At 34.8% G+C, this 21,892-nt stretch overlaps 1 protein-coding gene across 1 annotated transcript in view; it reads left to right on the forward strand.

The window, feature by feature from the left end:
• Positions 1 to 21,609, forward strand: part of BRD9 (bromodomain containing 9) — a 21,989-nt gene extending 380 nt beyond the window's left edge. Inside the window, exons 2-17 of the mRNA XM_010190185.1 lie at positions 414 to 634; positions 2,253 to 2,385; positions 4,194 to 4,254; positions 5,121 to 5,265; positions 6,300 to 6,410; positions 7,206 to 7,381; positions 10,488 to 10,620; positions 12,751 to 12,826; positions 14,529 to 14,624; positions 15,396 to 15,528; positions 16,336 to 16,447; positions 16,866 to 16,904; positions 17,353 to 17,424; positions 18,791 to 18,893; positions 20,540 to 20,707; positions 21,441 to 21,609. Of these exons, the coding sequence (XP_010188487.1) occupies positions 414 to 634; positions 2,253 to 2,385; positions 4,194 to 4,254; positions 5,121 to 5,265; positions 6,300 to 6,410; positions 7,206 to 7,381; positions 10,488 to 10,620; positions 12,751 to 12,826; positions 14,529 to 14,624; positions 15,396 to 15,528; positions 16,336 to 16,447; positions 16,866 to 16,904; positions 17,353 to 17,424; positions 18,791 to 18,893; positions 20,540 to 20,707; positions 21,441 to 21,541 (1,880 nt within the window). The 3' untranslated portion in view covers positions 21,542 to 21,609. The remainder of the gene's footprint in view (positions 1 to 413; positions 635 to 2,252; positions 2,386 to 4,193; positions 4,255 to 5,120; positions 5,266 to 6,299; positions 6,411 to 7,205; positions 7,382 to 10,487; positions 10,621 to 12,750; positions 12,827 to 14,528; positions 14,625 to 15,395; positions 15,529 to 16,335; positions 16,448 to 16,865; positions 16,905 to 17,352; positions 17,425 to 18,790; positions 18,894 to 20,539; positions 20,708 to 21,440) is intronic.
• Positions 21,610 to 21,892: the final 283 nt, after the last annotated feature.

Below are 21,892 nucleotides of genomic sequence, written 5' to 3' on the forward strand. Positions count from 1 at the left end.
TGGTCTGGAGGAGGCAGGAGGAGGGCAAGGCGGAGCGGAGCGCTGGTGTGGTGGGCGTTGAGACCAAGTGTCTTTGTGGTTCGTACGCCTGTTATGGTGGATGCCGGTTGCTGCACTTGTTGAGTGGTACTTGATTTCACCTTGCTCCGACAAGGATCTTGTGATGTTTTCAGGGAAAGCCGGGGAGTTAGTCCCTTATGTATTAGGGGTTTATGGAAAATCGTGATGTAAACTGTGCTGAACAACTTATTCTTAACGTGAATCTGTTATTCTTAGCCATTGTTTTTCTCTCCAAACGTTGCATATATTTTCAAACTGCAGCAAATTCTTATAAACAGTATTTCTAGAAGAAACATTGCTGTATGCTGTCATCTTCATGTGCATTTATGAAATGTTTTACTTTTTAAATTTAGATTACGTGGATAAACCTTTGGAAAAACCTTTAAAGCTCGTGCTTAAAGTTGGAGGAAGTGAAGTGACTGAACTTTCCGGGTCAGGTCATGATTCTAGTTACTACGATGACAGATCAGATCATGAGCGAGAAAGACATAAAGAAAAGAAGAAAAAGAAGAAAAAGAAGTCTGAGAAGGAAAAAGAAAAGCATCTAGATGATGAGGAAAGAAGAAAGAGAAGGGTAAGCTGTGATTTTAAGAGTTAAGACATAACAATCTTGCTTGTCAGAGTACCAGAACCTCTTTTTTTAAAAAAAACCCAAACATTCTTGCAAGAAGCTTATAGTTCGGAGACAGCACTTAACAAATGTGTATGTGTTAGTGTATTTGTCCCATTTAAAAAGAGATATCCCTGTGGTGATTTTTAAATGGAGTGAAAGCTTTTTTCTCATAGCTCCTTATTTTTCTTGTCCATTTGCTTTGTCTGTAGGTATGAATACTTCTGTTTTTAAGTTGAGTGTTTTGTATTTCAGCCAGGTCAGAAACATATTTTGCTGCCTTTTGAAGAGATATTTTCAGCTTTTCAAATAAATCTAGATTGCATTTCTGTTCCTGAGGTATCCATTTCAATGGCCAATAACTTGGCATATGTTTACTCAGAACAGCTTTCTGCAATCTGAATGTTGAGTACTGTGGAGCAGTAGACTTATTGGCTCTTGCTTAGAATAACCTGCAGGCTCTGCTTTGTTCATAGCAAATGGTGTGGTCACCGTAGTTATCTGTTCTGAACCTTTAGGATTTAGACTGAAATCAGCAAGAAGATGTTGACAATACAGTTACATGTACAATTTCATTTTAATAATATTTATTTTTGTACAGTAATGATTCTCTGACCTCTGCTTTTTAAAATTCTCTTCTGTCATTTACTTTTATTATTTTCATCTGACATTTTTTCAGTACTGCTTTGTATATGTGTATGTCTAACATCTGTCATTTGGAATTTATTTGTTTGTTAGGCTGTATTACTTGAAAGTGATATCTCTTGCAGGATCATTCAGAAGCTCTTGAATACAGGGCAAATAGTGAAAAATTCTCTTTGTACAAACATTTTCAAATATTTTAGTTAAAAGTATGGCTGGGGCTTGAAATGTACCAAAATAACTGAATGCAGTCTTACAGCATCAAATGGTAGTATTTGTTTTGCCTTTGCTAAATTGTGGGGGGACTTTTTTTTTCCCCTGGAACTTCGTTATTAGTGCATGCAAAAGAAGCTAAGAGATAGATAAGTAACAAAACTGTAGTGTAAACAAGGTTAATGACTAAGATTATAGGAATGACTCGGGTATGCTTTTGCCTTGAAGCTCAGGAGGAGATCATTAATTGCTACCAGTGTTATAGAGCATTTCTGATGTTTCTTTTGTAGGCTTCCTAAATTATCGTGTGCTTTATTAATTCCTGTTTAATGCACCAAACAAAAAACCCGCATTGATCAAAGCAGAGCTACAAACCGATCTTTACTGAATAGCAAATTAACTTCTTTACTCTCTGGTGTAGCTTATTATCATGCAGTTTTACATATAAATAGCTTCAGAGTTAAACATTCTTTTCAGTAAATGTACAGTAACTTGCAGTAATATATTAAATACAAAGATGCAAAAGGTGAACAGTATTAGTTTTAATCAGAGAAGAAAATTGAAAAGGTGACAGTGAAAATGTATGTACTATTGTTTAATCCATATTATGGCTCAGATATAGATTGAGTCTCCCAAATGAGAAATCACTGTCTCTTACTTTTTAGTACGTGGGATTGCACATTCCAAATACGTTCTTCTGAAATCTGTCTTCTTCTTGCTATTCTAGGAAGAGAGAAAAAGAAAAAGGGAGAAAGAACAGTGTGACACTGAAGGAGAAACTGATGACTTTGTTCCTGGGAAAAAGGTGGAGATTGAACCTCCTCCAGATCGTCCTGTCAGAGCATGCAGAACTCAGCCAGGTGAGCAGTGTGAAAAATTAAATTATCTTGAGTGCTTTTAAAAGCATGCATGACAAAGCTTTGGTCAAAGGTACCAAAATGTAAAATTTCCGTGAAGATTTGCTGAAATATAGAGACTTTTTTTCCCAACATTCAGAACTTTCTGCTGTCTGAAAAATCAATATTCCTCTTGGTGCTTCCAGGTTTTAATAAGGTTTCTTTTCATATAACTGAACTTGCCAAGGACGTCTGTCTCTGGCTCCTGTTGCTTGGCAGAATAAAGCTAGTATAAAAGTATTATTGTGCATACTGTTTCCCTAATTCCTTCTTAGCATTTTAGTAGCATTTACAGAGTAATGGTCAGAATGTCTGAAACTAAGTTTTGCTCAGATTAAGGGGAAAAAATCTTGTGGAGACTGCTTAGTTGTTGTTCTGGTATTTTGTTATAACCTATGTGGAGCTTTAATTTTAGTATTTCTATTTTTCATCTAAAGTATGTAAGTCTTTGATCTGTGATAGGGTGTCCTCTAAAGAGCATAGTGCCCCCAGTTTTCATTTGCCAGTCTTCTTTAGTTCTCATCACCAGCCAAAGTACTTATCAGTTATGTGTAGTCACTTCTGCTTGTTTAATCCCTTCAGATTTTTCCATGCTTTCTCTGTCTGTAGCCATTGCTTGATAGTTAAAACTCATCATTAACCAGTTGAAACTTTTACTTACAATAATTTTCAAATACATCATGATCTTCAGATACATCCATGCCTGGAAATGGAACTTGGTAGCAAAAAGTTGTGTCTTTCATAATATTTTGAGTCATGTCTTTGGGACGCTGCCCATTGACTGGTCACATAATTTATTGAGGGATAGACAGGAGCGGTTGGACGTGATGATCTCGGAGGTCTTTTCCAACCAAGCGATTCTGTGATTCTGTGACTTTCTAATTATGAGTACACATCAGATTGAGGAGTGGTGTCCATCAACTGTCAAGGTGACCCAATAGGTGTAACTGAAATTTTCTGGTCAAAGCTTTATCTGGGTAGTCTGAAGCCTTGAAAAAGTGACAAGCTGAAAACTGACACCTACATTGACAAGGCTTCTATTTTCATCTGCTTGGAAAATGTTCAAAAGCATATAAATTATCTGACCTGTTCTGGTTGGAAAGGGAAATTTTCTCCATTACCATGATGAAGAGTTGGAAATTTAATTCTAGATTTCAGCTACTTGTGTTTTTCAGACTTCATTGTAAAGCCAGCCTCTCTGAAATATGTGCATGGAACAGGTAATTAATATGTAGTGTTTATTGTTTAATTTGTACATGAAGTGAAACCATAAGCAGTACATCTCTTGCCAGCAAATGTGCATCTAATTTTCACTCTTCTTTTTGATTGAAAAGATTCAGGGAAGCTAATTACATGGATGTTATAATAAAGAAACCTTAAAATTGCGTGGATAACGTTGTAAGAATGTGGATTGCCCAACTGCAGTATTTGAGCAACCGAGTTTCAGTTTTCCTGCGAAAATACATAACACCTTGCTTTCACCTTATTAATACATTTTCTTACAACTATCAGACTTAATATTATATCTGATTTAATGTCTACTAGTTTTTAATGTGATTAAAACTCAGGAAGTAGTGAAGAGGCAGAAATAGTTACCGTATGCTTAGAAATCTGATGTGCTGCTGCTTTGAAATCCATGTCACTGACCTTCAGATCAGTACGAGCTGTACTTACAGTTAAGATTTGCTCTCTGATATTTATATTTTTAAATAAGTAAATATACCTACATTGTATTTCATTGCACTTATCTGTGTTTCCATCTCAAACTGCAGCTGAAAATGAGAGCACACCAATTCAGCAATTACTAGAGCACTTCCTTCGCCAGCTTCAGAGGTATTAATTGTGTTGTATCTGCAGCTGTGTCAGCAGTGTCTAATGCATATTTATGTGTTACTTTAGAACTTCTTATCCTGGTTTTATGTTTGGTATCCTTTGCAACCATGTCAGACCTGGTCATTTTTAGAAATCAGTTCAGGAAAATTATTACAACTATGCAATTCTAGCTTTTGGTGGGGAAATGTTTTGGGCCAACCATAGGTTGCCATTATAAATTTATTAAATATTAATAACTTTAGGAATTAAAAAAACAGTTATGAATCTTAATAGTCTGAAAGATTAAACTGTTCTCATTAAATGTTGTTTTATTCTGTGTCTTCTGTTGGATACCAAAGCAGTTTTATACCTGCTTACTTGATAATCCTCTTAACTCGGAAAGGGTTTTTGCTTTATTGTTTTTCATAAGATACTAACCCTGTACCTTATGTCTAAAAATCAAAGAAACAAACAATTTCATTTTCCATTTCTATTACATAGCAATCAACTGAATTTGGAGCTAATTTAAAAATATTAAACACTGTAGCTGTTTTTAGAGGGCCACATGAACAAGAATTGCAGAAGTTATTACTCAGCGAAGCCAAAAAAACAATTTGGAATGTAAATAAAGACACAGAAAGCATGCATGAAATAATTAAGTGATTCAAGAACTAGCTGAATCCCTTCCAAAAAGTCTACATGTGTAATCAAAATTCTCTCTTGTATTAGGAAGTTTTTCACATACACTTCTGTTTCATGAGAATGCTTTTAGTGTTTTTTTTCTTTTTAAATAGTACTGTTCTTTTTATATTATTAATTTGGTATAATAACAATGATCATTTTGTTTGCTGATATAAATGTAAATGTTGGGGTTTTTTTATTTTTAGGAAAGATCCGCATGGATTTTTTGCTTTTCCAGTCACGGATGCCATTGCTCCTGGATATTCCATGATAATAAAGCACCCCATGGATTTTGGTACAATGAAGGAAAAAATTGCAGCAAATGAATACAAATCAGTCACTGAATTCAAGGTGAATTGATATTTAGTTTTTTCAGAACTCTCTAGTAACAAACCAAAGATTCTTTTTAACTGTAGAAGCCTTTCTTGCATCAGTTATTTTAATGTGCGTTTTTTCCAAACTGAGCACTTTTGTATATTCTGTCTATTAGAATGTGGAGTCTCTACACTTGTCCCATTCAACTACAGTATTTTTATTTTTTTTAAATATAGACCAGGCTAGATTGATTAAAAGGCAATTTTGACATGTCTGCTAGAAAACTGGATATACTGAAGCATTTTGCTTAAGATTCATTCAACTACATGTTTTTTTATCTTTAATTATCCTGTTTTCCTTATACCTTCATTTGGAATAGTCTTTTGGCAGAAACTTGCTTGACTGGATGATCTTTAAGATCCCTTCCAACCTAAACCATCCTATGATTCTAAGTTTGTTGGCAACTTGCCTTAGCTGTTTAGTGTATTGCTATTGCTGCAATACTTCATTGGATGCATTGTGGTTTTGCAGACAGTGCAGTAAGAAATCTTTTAATGGTATTGCCAGCTCCTGGAAGGAAAGGCGTTTTTGTTTTTTTTTTACTGATTCATGAAGTTCTATTAGCTGCTTTCAGTATTATTGTTTTCTAGAGTGATGTTAATATAACAGTATACAGATGTTGTATTTCTCAAGTATATTCTGATTTGGAAGGTGGGGAAAAAACCCCGAAAAAGTACTTACCTTGGTACCTCAGTCCTTCTGTTAATTTCTCCATTACTTCTGTTTAGTCCATTTGTGTAAGGAGGAAATGTTCCATTTAGCATTCAGGGAAAATGTTTTTTTTTTTTTTAATAACCAAAAAACAAATTCCAAACAAAGCTGAGCATCTTTAAGAAGGAAAAAGGGATCAAAACTTTGCAATTGTGTTACCTTTTGACTTGCATTTACTTCATGAGCTTGCTGCTAAAATACTGTTTTGTTCACAAAGCTGCCATGATGGAATGGTATCTTCCAGTCATTTAATGAAGGAGTTCAAAAATTTAACAGTTCTTTTGTTTTGTATTTTACAGGCAGATTTTAAACTGATGTGTGATAATGCAATGACTTACAACAGACCAGATACTGTTTACTACAAGCTAGCCAAGAAGATACTACACACAGGCTTTAAGATGATGAGCAAAGTAAGAGACCTATAAAAAACAAAAAGCAGAAACTCTTTTGGGATTTTTTTGTTCATACTTAAAAGAAACATAACATTTTTTATTATTATTAATTATTTCATCTATCTGTGATGAATTGTAGCAGTGCCTGTTAATGGTGCAGTAATTAAGGGCTTGATACAATTCTTGTTATCACTCCCTTATTTCTCAACCTCGTCTGCATTGTAGGAGCTTCGTCCACTGGCCTCAGTGGCAGCAATTAAGATCCACCTACATAAATCCCAACTGCAAAACATTGCTTCTGCCTGAATCTTTGAAAACAAGATCTCATTTAGGTTTTATTTGTGGATAAACAAGACAGCTTTTCTTTTTTGAAGGTGGTGGGTGTAGGGGAGGTTTCAAGGGTTTCACAGATGAACATGTGCCAGTATGCTTTTTACTCAAATACTGTTGTTTGCTTGTAAAATGAAGTTATTTTGGTAAGCCGCTCTGTGTGCATGCACACGTGTGTGTGTGTGTGTGTGTGTGTGTGTGTGTGTGTGTGTGTGTGTGTGATGCAGTTCTGGTAAGTTTTGTGTAAAATGGGCGGTTGTCTTTGCATATGCAGTTTTTTGTTTGTTTGTTTCTCTCTTGATAGTTGGGCTGCAGAAATTCTGATGCCATGCTACCATGACCAAATCATGTTGCATCGCCATTGGAAACGAGGCATTAAGAACAAAATAAGGCCATGGCCATTCCCATCCCATCCCATTATCATAGCATCTTGGCTATGAGGGAAAGGTTAAGTCCCTGCCGCTCTGTCCTTTCTGATTCTAGGAACGGCTGTTAGCTTTGAAGCGCAGCATGTCGTTTATGCAGGACATGGATTTTTCTCAGCAGGCAGCTCTTTTGGGTGATGAAGATACAGCAGTTGAGGAACCTGTCCCTGAAGTTGTTCCTGTACAAGCAGAGACTACCAAGAAATCCAAAAAGCAAAATAAAGAAGTTATTAGGTAAAGGTTTTAATGGGCATGCTTACTGGTTTGTTGCAGTTTTTCTAATATGAAATAGCAGCAAAGAATTGAGGTGAAGAAAACCCTCCTTTCGGTCTCTCTCCTTGTTGTCCATAGGATTAATGGGCAATTTTACTGTATTTTATTTATATGTTTATAGAACTAGTTTAATTAACCCTGTGGTTCCCAACTTGAAACAATTCAAAGAACAGCTATATTCTTTTAAACACTTACAGTTAATGTAGATACAGGTTTTTTTATTGTTCTTTGTATTAAATAATGAGTAGTTTCTTCTCATGATGGTTTGAAATGTTCTTTCACTTGTAAAATAGCCACAAAGTCTTACTGCATTTTGTCCTTTTTTTTTCCTTTCTTTTTTTTTTCTAAAATGATTGACTCTTTCAAAGTCTAAACAGGGTCTTTGAGAGGGCAAAATGGCCCCAGATCAGTAAATAATTTTATTTAACTTCAGTCTTATCTGGCAGGATGTAGAGGCACAGGAGATTATTTCTGGAGCAGATGATAACATCTTCCCAATGAAAGCTTATTAAGCTTCTTTGTAAAATACATTGCTAGTGCACTAGTCGTCTTCCAGCTAATAGGAACCCTCATGTCAGGAAATCGTGTCTTTATAACTAAAACCTAATTTTAGTAAAATTAAAGGGTTTTTTTAGAGGACATTTTAGCAGAAACTGTGATTCACAAGCAAATTATGTTATTCAGTGTTCTTACGTAGACATACTGAATTTAAATTGTAGAGCATCATCTAAACTGGAATTTTATGAAAATAAAAATCTAACAGAGCATTACTAGTCATGTTTCAAATAATCTGATCATGTAGATATGTTCTGCAGGCTTCTTTCTTAAACATCCAAAGTAAAAGTAGTGAAATGTGACTTGTTCTTTCAAGTTCATGCTCTTATTTTTGTTGAAGCTTTAGTGTTATAATCAGCCACATGTTTTTTGTAACACTTCAAGCATTTCTGTAATCCTGTCTGTTGGAAGAAGTAGTATTTTAATGTAGTTGTCCTGTGGAAATAGGAGACTGCAACATGTATCTTCAAACCAATTTTAAACTGAAAAATTTTGTCTGGAGCTATTTTAATAGCATACAGAAACATATCTGTTGCTGTATCGTGGAGAATTATCAAAGTGTAATTTGTTCTTTCTTTAGGAGATTCTGTATAGGAATTTACTGAAAGTACCTTTCCATAAACAAGACTTGATTGGAGGAAAGGTCGTTTGGGTTTTGTTTGGGTTTTTTGTTTTGTTTTGGTTTTGTTTTTTAGATATGATTATTTGGTTTGTATGGTGCCCAGAATAATAGATTTTATCTTCCGATTTAATTCTTACATAAACTCCATTACAGGAGTAACTTTATACTTTGCCAGTTTTTGTGTGCTTATCTTCAAGTACAGATAGCCAAGAGAGCAAGAAATTGAAACTGCCAAGGAATGAAGTATTGGTCTTTATTTAATATCTACCTTAACATACAATTCATAACATAACAGTTAAACATAAACAGTTTAAACATAACAGTTTAAAAATATCTGTTCATTAATTTTATCCTGTTACTAGTTTCCTTGCAATCACTTGTGCTATAAATATACTTTCCAGTGCTTTTCAATGTTTATTTAACTTTAGTAGCTAGAATTAATTTGTTTTTTCCTAATTAATTTAATCTTTTAAGCAGTTGTATCTTGGCATCAAGTAGGATAGATTTTATTCTTTCCGATTAACAGCAAGAGCTTTGGGGGAAGAATTGAACCTAATAGCAGATATTTTTGCCTTCATATTTTATAGTTAAAACCAGAGAAAGAGCTGAAGTCAGTGTTCGCAAAGTGTTAAAGCAGTTCAGACCTCTATACTGTAGTTTAAAAAGTGACTCAATTACTAAAACATCCTAATATCTAAGTAGTGTTTGAAACATTTTTCTAGGATGTTGCAATCTTCTGAACATTCTCTCAAAATTCGTGTCCATTAAGTATCCTGTAGCGTGTGATAGAAAGTGCCAGTTGTTGAGATGTTTCCTGCTGTGTACACCCTTTCTTAAACTTTCAGTGAAAAAAAAATCATGTAACACATTTGTCTCATAATAGTATGATCCTGTGATCTTTTTGTTGTCTTTAATAGCAAAACTTTCTTGTGTATCGGATCTGAATCTCTATACAGAGAGAAATTCTTAGCTAAGCAAATGGAAGAAGATACCCCAGGAGAGACAAATGGATTTGGTGTGAGGAGATGCTCTACCCAGTACCTAAGGTGTTTGGCCCTAGTGTCTAATGTCCATATAATGCCCTGAAAGATTTTGATGTACAAAGTTTATTTTACCTATATAGTATAACGGAGACTGCCATATCCTACTGCTATCTTCACTCTTCCCCTTAAAATACTACCTTTCTCTGATTTTATATCATAGTTAAGATACATCCTCTTCCATCTTAGGAACGTTTATTTGTTATGTTTTTATTGTTATGGTGCTTTCATGAAAAGGGATCTACTGAAACATAAATGTTAAATTCTTTAATTTCAATGAGAAGGAATGGTATGATTGATACTGATAAGAAATACTATTTGCCAGTAGTAACAAAGATAGGAATTAAGAGACTCCCTGTTAGAATGGGAGCAGTGTCCAGCTTCTACAAGCAACTAAATGACATAATCCCCAAATGCAGCCTGTTTGTTTTGGGTTTTTTCTCAGATTAGAATTAGAGTCTCCATTGCCTCATCCTGTAATTTCTTTTCTGCATCTTTCTATTTTGAATTTTGCAAATAGCATATTTTTGCATGGGGGAGACTAAGGATGCGTACAGCATTCACCCTGTATTAATGCAATTTTACTCCCAATCTTTGTTTTGTAATGCTTCCTTTATTTTCATCAAGGTACAGAAACAATTACATTTTTGGAGTTCAGTGATTTGGTACTTCTTGGCTTCTGCTGCAAAACTTCTGTTTCATACTATGATTATAACTCCACTGAAATGCTGAAGTAGACTGACACTGGGAGAGGAGTAGGACTGAGTGTTCTGTTTAGCAAACCTAGAATTCGGCCCTTTGTTTTATTTTAGTGTTTAATTTCTACAGCAGCTCTTCTTCTCTTTCTTAGTTGCATATTTGAACCTGAGGGAAATGCGTGCAGCCTGACAGATAGCACTGCTGAAGAACATGTCCTGGCACTGGTGGAACATGCAGCAGATGAAGCTCGAGATAGGATCAATCAATATCTACCCAACAGCAAGGTCTAGTGCATAATTCGTACTGTTCACAATTCCATTTTGCATCTGAGTACCGAATGCTTTGTTTCATCTAAAGATACAGGCTTTAGCATTACGTTTTCTGAGACTGTAACATCTAGGATGTATGCTCTGTGGGGACTGAAGCTCATTGTAGGGTATCCTAAATGGATCTCTAGTTGTATTGTGTGTTGAACGTCTTTCACTGGCAGAAAACAGTGAAATGTTGCTCAGTCTTAAATCTGGCTTCCTTAATTGCAACTCTTAGCATTGAGAGTGATTAAAATAGCATCACACTCTTCTTATTGTTGCAACCTTGGAAAAAGCAAACTTTGGCAGAGGTTGAAGAGTTATTAGGATTCATCTCCACAACCTAAGGAATTTGAGAACTTTCAGGTGTTTTTAATGAAGTGTCCAGAACCTCTGGTAGTTTTGTACCTGCAAGTAGTAGCTGTCAGCTATAGCACATTCTCGTGTGACTACAAGATAGACATCTTTCAGTGACTAGGAGAAGACAACAGTAGTTTGCCCGTGTTGGAATTTTGGACAGTACTAACCACAGATCAGATAATCTTGAATGTGATTCTGATACTGTTCTGTGTGTTTGGGTTTTGTACAGCTCCAAGAGTTAGAAGGAAAAGCTCAGTGATGCTGTTAGTGCCATTTTCTCAGTGTGATCTGTTCATGGGGTCTGTTTATCTTAGCTATGTGATGATAGTGAATTCCTTTATTTCCTCATGTTAAGGTTGGAGCGAATGCTACAAGCATTTGCTAAGGCCCTATGTTTGGATAGATTTACTGCTTTCCTTGCATTGTGTGGAGTTTTATTACCACTATTATACTTTGTCCTCATTTCTCATTCTGTCATGAATGGGCCTTGTTAGGCAGTTGCCTTAAGCTCAACTGAAATAGTAAGTAATGCCTAAAAGAACAGTGGGAGAAGGTGTAACTTCTTCAGTATATTTCTGTTTCTTTAGATAATGAGGACTTGCTAGGATTGAAGGCTATTTGAAACCTCCAAAGTAGGACCAGCCTTTTAAAAACCCTTTAAAGCAATACCAGTCTTCTGCCAGTTGCTGGCTTTACTGCAAATGCCTTTTGTGTTGATGCAGTCAGTTTTGCAGTGCTCAAGAAGGAGTTTTTCTAGGTGTCCAGCTCTTAATTGTCTGGGCTGATAGTCAGCTGGACAACCCACTGCCAGTCCCATTGAATCTAGGCAATGCAGGCATGTTCTTAGAGTTCAGCTATTGTTAACTTCAAGGTATTGTTCCCGTTTATTTTTCCAGTATTTGTCAACTGTGGGGGTTTTTTTTATATGCCACCATTGGCTTTGGCCTTATGTATGGAGAGAGTTTTGAATTTTTGAAGGAAAAGAGAGATTTATTGTTCAGTTTACTTGGAAGTATTTACTAATATTTTTTAAGGGAGAGCATAATTTTCATATTCCATCTTTACTAAGAAGTTAGTCTTTTTTGCATGATTCATTTGTAGTCAGTTTCTGACATCAGCTTAGTTTGTTGCATCGGTTGTGGCTTTATCTTTACAGACTCCAGTGTGTTCTATTGTCTCTAACATCTCTAGCTGTCTTTTTAGCATCATACTTGTTTGCTCTGATAGGTCTGTCTCAGCACTTCTTCCTCTTCAAGAATTTGATAGTATGTTCGTAAAATACTTCTACTTAGAGAAAGTAATGGATGAGATACAAAAACAAGCAGTTCAGTCTAGATTTGAAAATAATCAGTGAGTTAGATTATGGATAGGAGTTAGCGTTCTGCTCGTAAAAGGAAAGTATGATCTAGGCTTGGCAAACGGAAAGCCTGGCTCTATAATAATCGTAATGGAATTGTTTTTATCTTGGATGCAAACTTTAGATCTGGTTTAGGAAGATGGAATTGTTATTGCACATATGACATACAAACTTTTATTCCTATATGTTCTATTCTGAAGCATTTGGTAGGCAGTGATAAATAGCCATGACCCAAGATTCTCCCTGTATTAAAAAGAGAATACTAGAGTGCAGGATCTGAATACAGCCAAAATTGTTTTTTATAGTTTTCTGTGTAAGCAAGCAACTCTTTCTTTGAGTTTGGACTCTTTTGAATGATTGCTTCTGTATCTTTATGGTTCTATTCACAGATTGGTTATCTGAAAAAAAATGGAGATGGAACTTTATTATTTAGTGTAGTAAATTCATCTGATCCAGAAGCAGAAGGTAAACGCAATAATCTTTCAAGCAAACTTTAGAAATGTTGAATGCTCTAGCAGACTTTGAAGTGTTAACTCTACATACAGATCCTGTGTCATACAGAAAAGTTTTTTAAAAAAAAAAGAAAAAATAAACCATTTTCCCTCAACAGCTATTTTGATTATCTCCAGTATAAGAAGTTTCTCTTCGCTTTTCAAATTTTCACTCTTCAGATGCTCTGTTTTACTGATGCTAACATCATCAGTAATAGTGAATAATATCTATTTATAAGCACTTATGCGTTGCTACAACTTTATAGAGAGCTTGAAAGACAGGCTTTTGCTCCAAGTACCCTGTAATGTTAAAATCTGATGGGGGGAAAAAAAGTTAATGACAGTGCTGTATTCCTATGTAAATGTGCAATGCACAGGTGCAGATACAGAATCATCTTTTACCTTTTTTTATTTCCTAATTTAAATTACTAGCTAAATTTCAGTTTTAAGTTAATTAGGTTTTTTTTTAGTGCTTAATGGTTTTTCTTTAGTTCCTTGATCTTTTCTTCAAAATGCAAAGTTTTGAAGGTTTATAATGAATGAAATGTCATAGTCTTTATGCTGCTGTATGTCAAGTTGATTTAGCACTTCCTTCTCTGCACCTTTTGAGATTGGACTTCACAGCTTACCTGTTGTTGCACTGGTAAATACATGAACCCTTTAGACTAGTCGCATTTCTGTTGTCTTTTTTGATTGACAGATACAAGCCTGTAACTGTATTACTGTCTAAATTCCTTTTCTTTTGGTAATAAATTTTTCTGCAATGAAATTGAGCATTTTGGCTGCCACCATGGCCTTACCTATTATTAAATGATAAAATTAATGTGATTTAATACCTCTGAAATCATGCCAGTGATAATTTAGACAGTGATGGTAATGGGAGCAGAGCAAGTGTTTACTATGTGCTGTAAAGTACTGCTTCCTGATATTTCCATGCTCCAGATTGTTGGGTTTTTTTAATAATATAGTTAATACTAGTTAGACTGAATTTACAACTAATACCATAACTGAATTTTTGTTGTAGCTTTTTTTTTTAACCTAGGAAGGGTTTGGGGATAAGCTCGCTTTCTGTTGTGCAGTAATTGAGCATAAGTACCATTAGATTCCATCACAGCAAAAAAGATTTAAAATAGCCATGTCCTTAATGTTGTTGGGATTTATTTTTTTATTTTAGTTTAAAAGGATATTCTGAATTATTTAAGCCATTTTAATTAGGCAGTTCTCAGAACTTTAGAATAAATATATTGCTGTAGCTATAATGGTAATTATCTTAACAAGGTTCTTTACGTGGTGTTTGGGTTTCTATAGGCAAACTAGCACCTAGTCAACCTAAGAAACTGCTTTTATAATTTCATAATATCTGGATCTGAAATGTTCATGAATCGGCTAGTAAAACAATTTCAGATGCTGCTCTGCACTTTGGAAGTGATTTAACTAAGTAAGCTATAGATCATGTGAAGAAGAGATGGAAATATATTTACAGTATTTGAAATTTAAATTGAGAACCTGAATTACACTACCTATCTTTAATAAAAATGTACAGATTAAAGGACATTTCACCTTTATGGTAACTGCAAGTTTTAAAAACAGAAAGATCTAAGTATTCACCATAAATAAATTTTAAACAAGAAATACTTTTCTAAAAATCATTATCTTCTTTTGAATCAAATTATTAGAGGAAGAGACTCACCCAGTGGATCTGAGTTCACTGTCAAGCAAATTATTACCTGGCTTCACTACACTGGGCTTTAAAGATGAACGAAGAAATAAAGGTAAGTGTCAAAGAACATGTTTAAACTTTGTGTTAATTAAGTGTTTGAGCAGTTTCTTGACATAAAATAATTTTAGATTATACGTGTTTTCAAATGAAAATTCACTTGGTTATTTTTATAACACATCATTGTTCTATTTACAGCAGAATACAGTTTTAATTAAATGGACTTGTTTGCTTATTAAACATAACTTAATTAGGAGTTTATAGATTAATGTTTTTTCTTAGTGTTGTAGCCACATTAGAACCTTTCCAATAATGGTACTCCAGTTTCTCTGAAGGAAATAATTTTTCCTGAGCAACTGTGCTTAGAGTTGAGGGGAAAAAAACCTTTTAGTCATTTGCATTTTTGTATCATGACAAGGATTTCACAAACTGAATTTTTTTTCTGGTATTATTGTAATTTTTAATGCTTTCTAATCTGCTTTCCAGAAACTGACTGGCAAATAGTAATGAAGTAGACACACGCAAAAAGCAGAAATATAAAAGGGGGTGGAGGCATGAATCTTTTTTTGTGGGAATGGAGTGGTTAACTTACACTACTGGAAAATAAAGAACTGTTTATTTATATGGTTAACATAGTAGTAGTGGTTCTGGTTCTGAAGTCTGGAAGTGTCCTTGAGATATTGCTCTTTATTTCAATTGGAGGAAATAAGACACTGCACTTTCTGTATCTGTTTCAGAAAGCAAACTTTTTTCTCCTTCTCCCGCCCCAAAGTGATCTTTTAAATTTGTGTTCATGGTTTGTCATCTCTTTCTTCTGTCTGTCTAGTAACCTTTCTTACAAGTGCTAGTACAGCACCTTCCATGCAAAACAACTCTATATTTCACGATTTGAAATCAGATGAAATGGAACTCCTGTACTCAGCATATGGTGATGAAACTGGGATACAGTGTGCCTTAAGGTAAGGCCTTCCTCATTAGGAAGCCTAACTTCTTATAGCAATTATATGAAAAGCAATTTGGACTAAGTGTCAACTAGGAGCCTCCAAATTCTGATGTTTTTTTCTAAAACTTATTTTTAAAATAACATAGTGTAAAACTTGAAGCTAGCTTTCATTCTGGCTGGTGTGTTGTGCTGGGGTTTTTTTGTTTGGTTGGTTTGTTGTGGTTTTCTTTTTCCATCCACACTTTTAAGTTACCCTATTTTACTGCAAGGCTTGTTGTGGAACTTGTTATTAGGATTTCTTACCACAAGATATTATAGGTTGCTAAAGATTTAGCATTTTACTTTAAACCCAGCAGTAAGTAGATTTAGATACACAAGTAATAGATTTCAGTGACTCTTAAACAGTTGTATTTTTCAAGAAGTTTCCAACACTTAAAGCTATTAGAAAAGGAGAATGATGCCACTTTTCATTAAACTGTCAGTCTTGGAGGGAAACAATTTTTTAAGTTTTCTTTGTGTTTTTTTCACCTACTCCCTATATATATATGTAACCCACTACCTAACTGTAGTTCAAGTGAAAATTTGCTGATAGGTGTGAAAAACAAGTTTGCACATACCTTTATTTCCATTTTAAAAAAAGGCAAAAAAGGAACAGTCCTGTCTTGAAGGCCCTAATTGCTTTTCTGAGGATGCATAAAAGAGTAAAAGAACAAAGAAAACATAGGTGTAATCCACCATAGATGGGGAAAACCATATTATAAGTTGAAATATTTTTTATAAAAGTAAGTATTTTCTGTAATGCTTACATCTCCATTCCTACTAGCTTACAAGAATTTGTGAAGGATGCTGGAAATTACAGCAAGAAAATAGTAGATGATCTTCTGGACCAGATCACTAGTGGAGATCATTCCAAAACAGTTTATCAGCTAAAACAGGTGTGTCCTTGATGCACAGATGTGTCACAAGTTCATCAAAACAAGAATGGACCTGTTTCTGGCGTTTAAGATTACAATGTGCTATGGTGTTCTGTGTGTGAGCATTTTGTGCTGCTACATCTGAAAGTGCAGCCATAAATTATTTGGAATCATAAGTTACTGAAGTAATGACTGAGATACTGATGATATAAAGTACATGAGCAGAAGAAATAGCGTAAGAAGATCGGTTAAAATGCATAGTACTAAAATATTTCAAAACCGTAACTGTTACATTGTAATTGCATTACAGATAAGTGAAAAAGTTAGCTGTCTCTAGCCTTATTTTGTGTGCAAAGCTTGAATATACGCAAAATTGTACAGAAGAGATGTTTTTCTCTTATGTTGAATAAAAGTAATTGTTAGTATTCTTTATTTCCAGAGGCGAAACATCCCAGTAAAACCACTGGATGAAGTTAAAGTAAGTTATGCTGATACTGAGTCTGGGTTTCTTTTACTGGAAAAAGTGTCTTGGTATTTAAAGTAGAGAAAGTGATGTTCTCTTTGCTTCCAACATTCAAATTCCTACTTTTATTTAATGTGCCTCTTTTCTGTATAATAATACAGAAAAGCTTGATAAGTGGAGTACATGATAAAGAAGAGTCTGTTAGGTTAGTCCTAAGGAGAGAGCGTACTGGTTAGTTCTATGTTGTTCATGCAAATGTATATGGTCACTCATTAGTGAAGAGCTAGTCTTTATCTTTTTGTAAAGGATCTACGCGAACATCACAAAACATGACAAATGTTCTGTGGTGGCCTAGGATCTGATCATAGTAAACCAGTAACTTACACAAACTAAGAGTATTCTTAGGAAACATTAAGTATAAGCTGTGAAATGCTAAGATCTAAAATATGGTTTGATTCTTTAGGTTCTGCCAGTTCTCATAAAAGAAGAACACAAGTTGCGTAATACCTGTTCGGATTCTTCCAAACAGATTATGGTAAAATGAATGGTTTGTGTGTTTAAAAAAGGAGGGAAAAAAAAAAAAGAGTATTGAGACATTCATTTTGTTTCAGTGCAAGGATATGCATGCTCTGAGGTAGAAGATCAAAATTACAGTATCTAGAATAAGCTTTCATACTTAAAATGGATGCTCTGACAGTCTACTTCAGTTAGGAGCTTTGTCCTGTTGTTCTGTATACCCTAGTTTAATTCAGCAAGCGTAATTAAATTTTGGAGGCAGAAGGACAGTTTAGGAATCTGAAAGATACTTGATGAATACTGCTGATGAATATTTGAGGTTCAGCCTGCTGTAAAAGTGGGGAAAAAACCCAGGATTTAACAGTTTTACTGCATCTGTTGAAAATGTCTGTTAGAAAGTAGGAGTAAATGATGCATATCTTATGCTTTCACAGCTAGTAATCAATTCTTTCTTTAAGTGGTACAGGTTTTGTCTTGCAAATTATTTGTGACAACAGAAGATATGCACTGTATTCCATGGCAATTCACATAAAAATTGTAAGGATTAGATTATAGCAACTAATAAAATTTATAGTTTCATAAATATTCCTTATGTTTTATGGAAAGGTTTGTATTTCGTTAGAAGGTGACTGGTTAAGTCATGAAAGTGCTAAGTTTCATTTTCATGTTTCTAAAAAGATAATACCTGGTTGTGTATTTACTTGCATGTCTTATTCTTCGTGCTGCAATAGGCAACTTCAGAGAATCCTGTTATAATGTGTTTTGAATCTGAAGGACTTTTACTTTGATCTCTTACTTTTTGCCATTACATAGCAATATTGCAGCAGATAGGGGAAAAATGAAATTGTAATGCAGGCTGTGTTTCTTTATCCAGAAAAAATACTTGAGAGACCAGCTCCAGCTGATACTATGTATAGGGAGGCCCACCCTACTGGTTTTGTTAGTGTCTCACTAAAAATTTCAATAAATCCAGTGTTGCATTGAGAAAATGAGGGAGAAGGAGATCTGGGAGTGGTTTATGATGGGGGACACTGATAATGCTTCCACCCTGCCAGAGCTCTGCCCTGGGACAGAGATGAGTTGAGGATGTAATTGAGTCACAGAGGATTCGGTAATGTTGGTTTCAACAGTCCTGAATGATGACATGAAAGATATTTAGACTACCCTGCAGACCCCTTGCTATTCACATGACTGGTCTGTCCTGGATCCATGTTTTAGCTGCCTGTGAGCTGCAGGTTAACCAAGATGGTTATGAATGCTCCAGTGTTAAGTGTTGTTGTGCATGCTTCTGAGAGTATGGATTCATGCGTTTACCTCAAACACTGAGAAGTTATTTTGATAGCTTGTCACTATTGCTAGTCTTTCTGTTTCTTGTATTTTAATAGGTTGGAGAATCTGCTGGAGACAGTAACACTTCTGACTTGGACTTTCTGTCTATGAAACCATATTCAGATGTATCTCTTGATATTTCTATGTTAAGCTCATTAGGTAAGTAATTAAAATCTAGAAGCCATCAATTATGGTTTGGCTGTACCATTTCGGCACAATAATAGCTGGATTTGTGAAGAACAAAAAAGTGTTCAAAAAATAGTAATAAATCTACATTTGACATAGGTAAAACTGTAGAGCTGGTACAAGAAAAATGAAACCTTGGTCTATTTTCCCTTTGAGACATCCATGTGCCAGCCAAGCTAACTTTTCCTGTACCACTGAAGAAACCAAAGTATTTGTATCTCACAGTTTTGATAGCATTGCTTGTTTTTCATGTGTTCATAATAATGTAAATTTCAAGAACCAGCATGGAGCTCAGAAATGTTACTGCCTCATATGCTGTCTTTTGAAATAACCTGGGAAGTAGGTAAGTATGTGAAGCTTAATCATATCACCACTTGGAATGTCCCAAACCAAAAATGAGAAGAATTCTCGGGTGTTGGAAAGACTTTAGCTTCAAATAAGGCAGCTGTATGAAAGTGTAGGGATGTTGTTTCAAATACATGTCTTCGATAGGTATTCTTTTAATACTGTAAGAAGTAATGTTCCTGTTTCTGGAGGCTGCTGAGCCTGTCAAGAGTATTATCATGAAAAGTGTTATCATGAAAAAAAAATAATGCTCATGGTTTAAGACACTTCTAATTCAGAATGTGAAAGATGCCAAACTATCTATTATAAAACATAACCAAGGTAATTGAAAGCTTGAAGAAAAATAAATTGACGGATTTCTCCTATAGGTGCATTATTCATTGAAAAGCAATTGTAAGCTCCAGTTAGACTGTCACACACTAATTCTATTGCAGTACAGTTAAAAAATGAATAAATATGTTTTATAATGTTTAGACATATCAGTCTTACTATTAATTTTTTGCTCGACTGAAAGCTTTTCATATTTTTCTTCTTTTATATTTCTGTAAATAATAATACTTCTAGATTACTTAGCTTCTGGAGTTTATGGCATTATTTCTTACCATGATTCTTGCAAAGTTAGTATGGTCTGCATTGAAGACAGCCCAAAGAGAAGTCAATGAGTTTATTTCCCTGTTTAAAGTTGAGGGAAATTTTATTAAGTGTTCAAATGAAAGAACAGCATACGTTGGCACATGTTTCCAGTTCTTTCCAATTTCACCATTTTATTTGGCTTACTATAAAATCAATGTAGCTGGAGAAGGTAGTGTTCTTAAAACCTGTGGTGAGAATTTCTCTACCTGCATAAATTACATGTTCTATTTTAACTAGATGTTGTTAGATATTTAAGTAGTCTTTCTACTGACTTCCTTTCCTCTGCTGCAAACTAAATGCATTATTTCCTGTCTGCAGTTTGACCGATGAGGAAGACAAATTAAGCTTTTATAGCCGTTTAAATGCTGAGAGTCAGCTTAGTTTCAGCAATTTCCCCATTTCTCCTTCATCCTCCAGTGGTGCCAAATGCATTTCAACATGTGTTTCTTGAAACTGAAAACAGATCTGCAGCTGTTTCCTTTCAGAATTTTGCAAAGGAAAATGCAAGGTTGAGGTCATTTGTGTAGTAGGCAACATTTGTGTTAATTTATTTTAGAATTTTTTTTTAGTGTCTTGGTAATCCGTGCGTCAAATCTGCATGTGCTGATTATGATTTCTGGTTGGCAACTGGTTGCCCTTAGGGAAAGTGAAGAAGGAGCTTGATCATGAGGATAACCATTTACATCTGGATGAAACAACTAAGCTGCTGCAGGATCTTCATGAAGCTCAGGCTGACAGAGTGGGATCCCGGCCATCATCCAATTTGAGTTCCCTCTCCAATGCCTCTGAAAGAGACCAACATCATCTTGGTAAAGTTACCGGTGTCACAGAAGTTGCAGTACTTCTCTGATTGAAACTGGTTAAAACTTATATTTTAATATACATAAATCTTTGCATGAAACTACTATGATAAACCAGTAGACTGACTACAGGATCATGTTTTATTTTTTAAATATGCATGGCAAAGGCAACTAAGACAATGGTCTTTTGACCTGAGGAATTAAGGACGCTAATTGTAATTAATGTATTTTTGTTTAGGCATGATTGAAGTAATTGTGAAGTAAATTGATACTGACTGGCTAAGCCCTCTACGCACTTGCATTTTATGCTCTTAGAAATACTAAGGAGTAGATAATGTTCATTTTACTTAAGCATAGTTGTATGCAGCAGGTGACGGGTGGGATTCTACAATAACCTTCCGTTGTCAACTGTAAAAGTCAATTATAAGACTGGATGGTAGAGAAACATACCACTTAACAATTTGGTGCCATTTCTAAGATTGTAGGAGATGTTGGTTGGATGATACTCAGTTACATTTAATGTAACTTTTCAACTTGGTGTAAGAGAATAATGACTTATTTTTCAAAAAGAATCTAAATTACTGAAGAATCTTGTAATACTTTTTTTTCAAAACCTCCTGTTTAAATATCATTTAAAGGTCTGAAAGGAAGGTGAAATAATCATGGTATTTATATCCATAAATATATTTCCATTATTTTTCTGTACTTTTAAAGGTTTTGATTTTTTTCCCATATTCTACAGGAAGCCCATCTCATCTGAGTGTTGGAGAACAGCAAGACGTGGTTCATGATCCCTATGAATTTCTGCAGTCTCCAGAAACCTCAAATGCCACTACTAACTGATCTGACATGTACTGTGTGTATGTGTATATATTGTATTTTAATTGTATTATGTTTTATAAAGTTTTTGTCCATGGCAGAAACCTCAATTTTGTCCTCTTTTTTTGTGAGGGTTCCTGTATAATAGTATCGTAGATGCTGGATTAAACAAAAGAAATATACCAACTTGCTACATCATGTTGTTAGCAACGTACCAAAACCTGCTTTTGATTTGTTTGTTGAGGGAGGTTGTTGTCCGCCCCTGTGTGAATCTTGATTGAAAACCAACAAATAATGTGTTAGAAAAATTTGTATTTTATGGAAACTAAACAGTGGTAATTTTCCCAGTATCATGGCAGCAGTCATGAAATGTTT

The sequence above is a fragment of the Mesitornis unicolor genome, unplaced genomic scaffold (genome assembly GCF_000695765.1).
Source record: "Mesitornis unicolor isolate BGI_N332 unplaced genomic scaffold, ASM69576v1 scaffold27468, whole genome shotgun sequence".
Classification (NCBI taxonomy): domain Eukaryota; kingdom Metazoa; phylum Chordata; class Aves; order Mesitornithiformes; family Mesitornithidae; genus Mesitornis; species Mesitornis unicolor.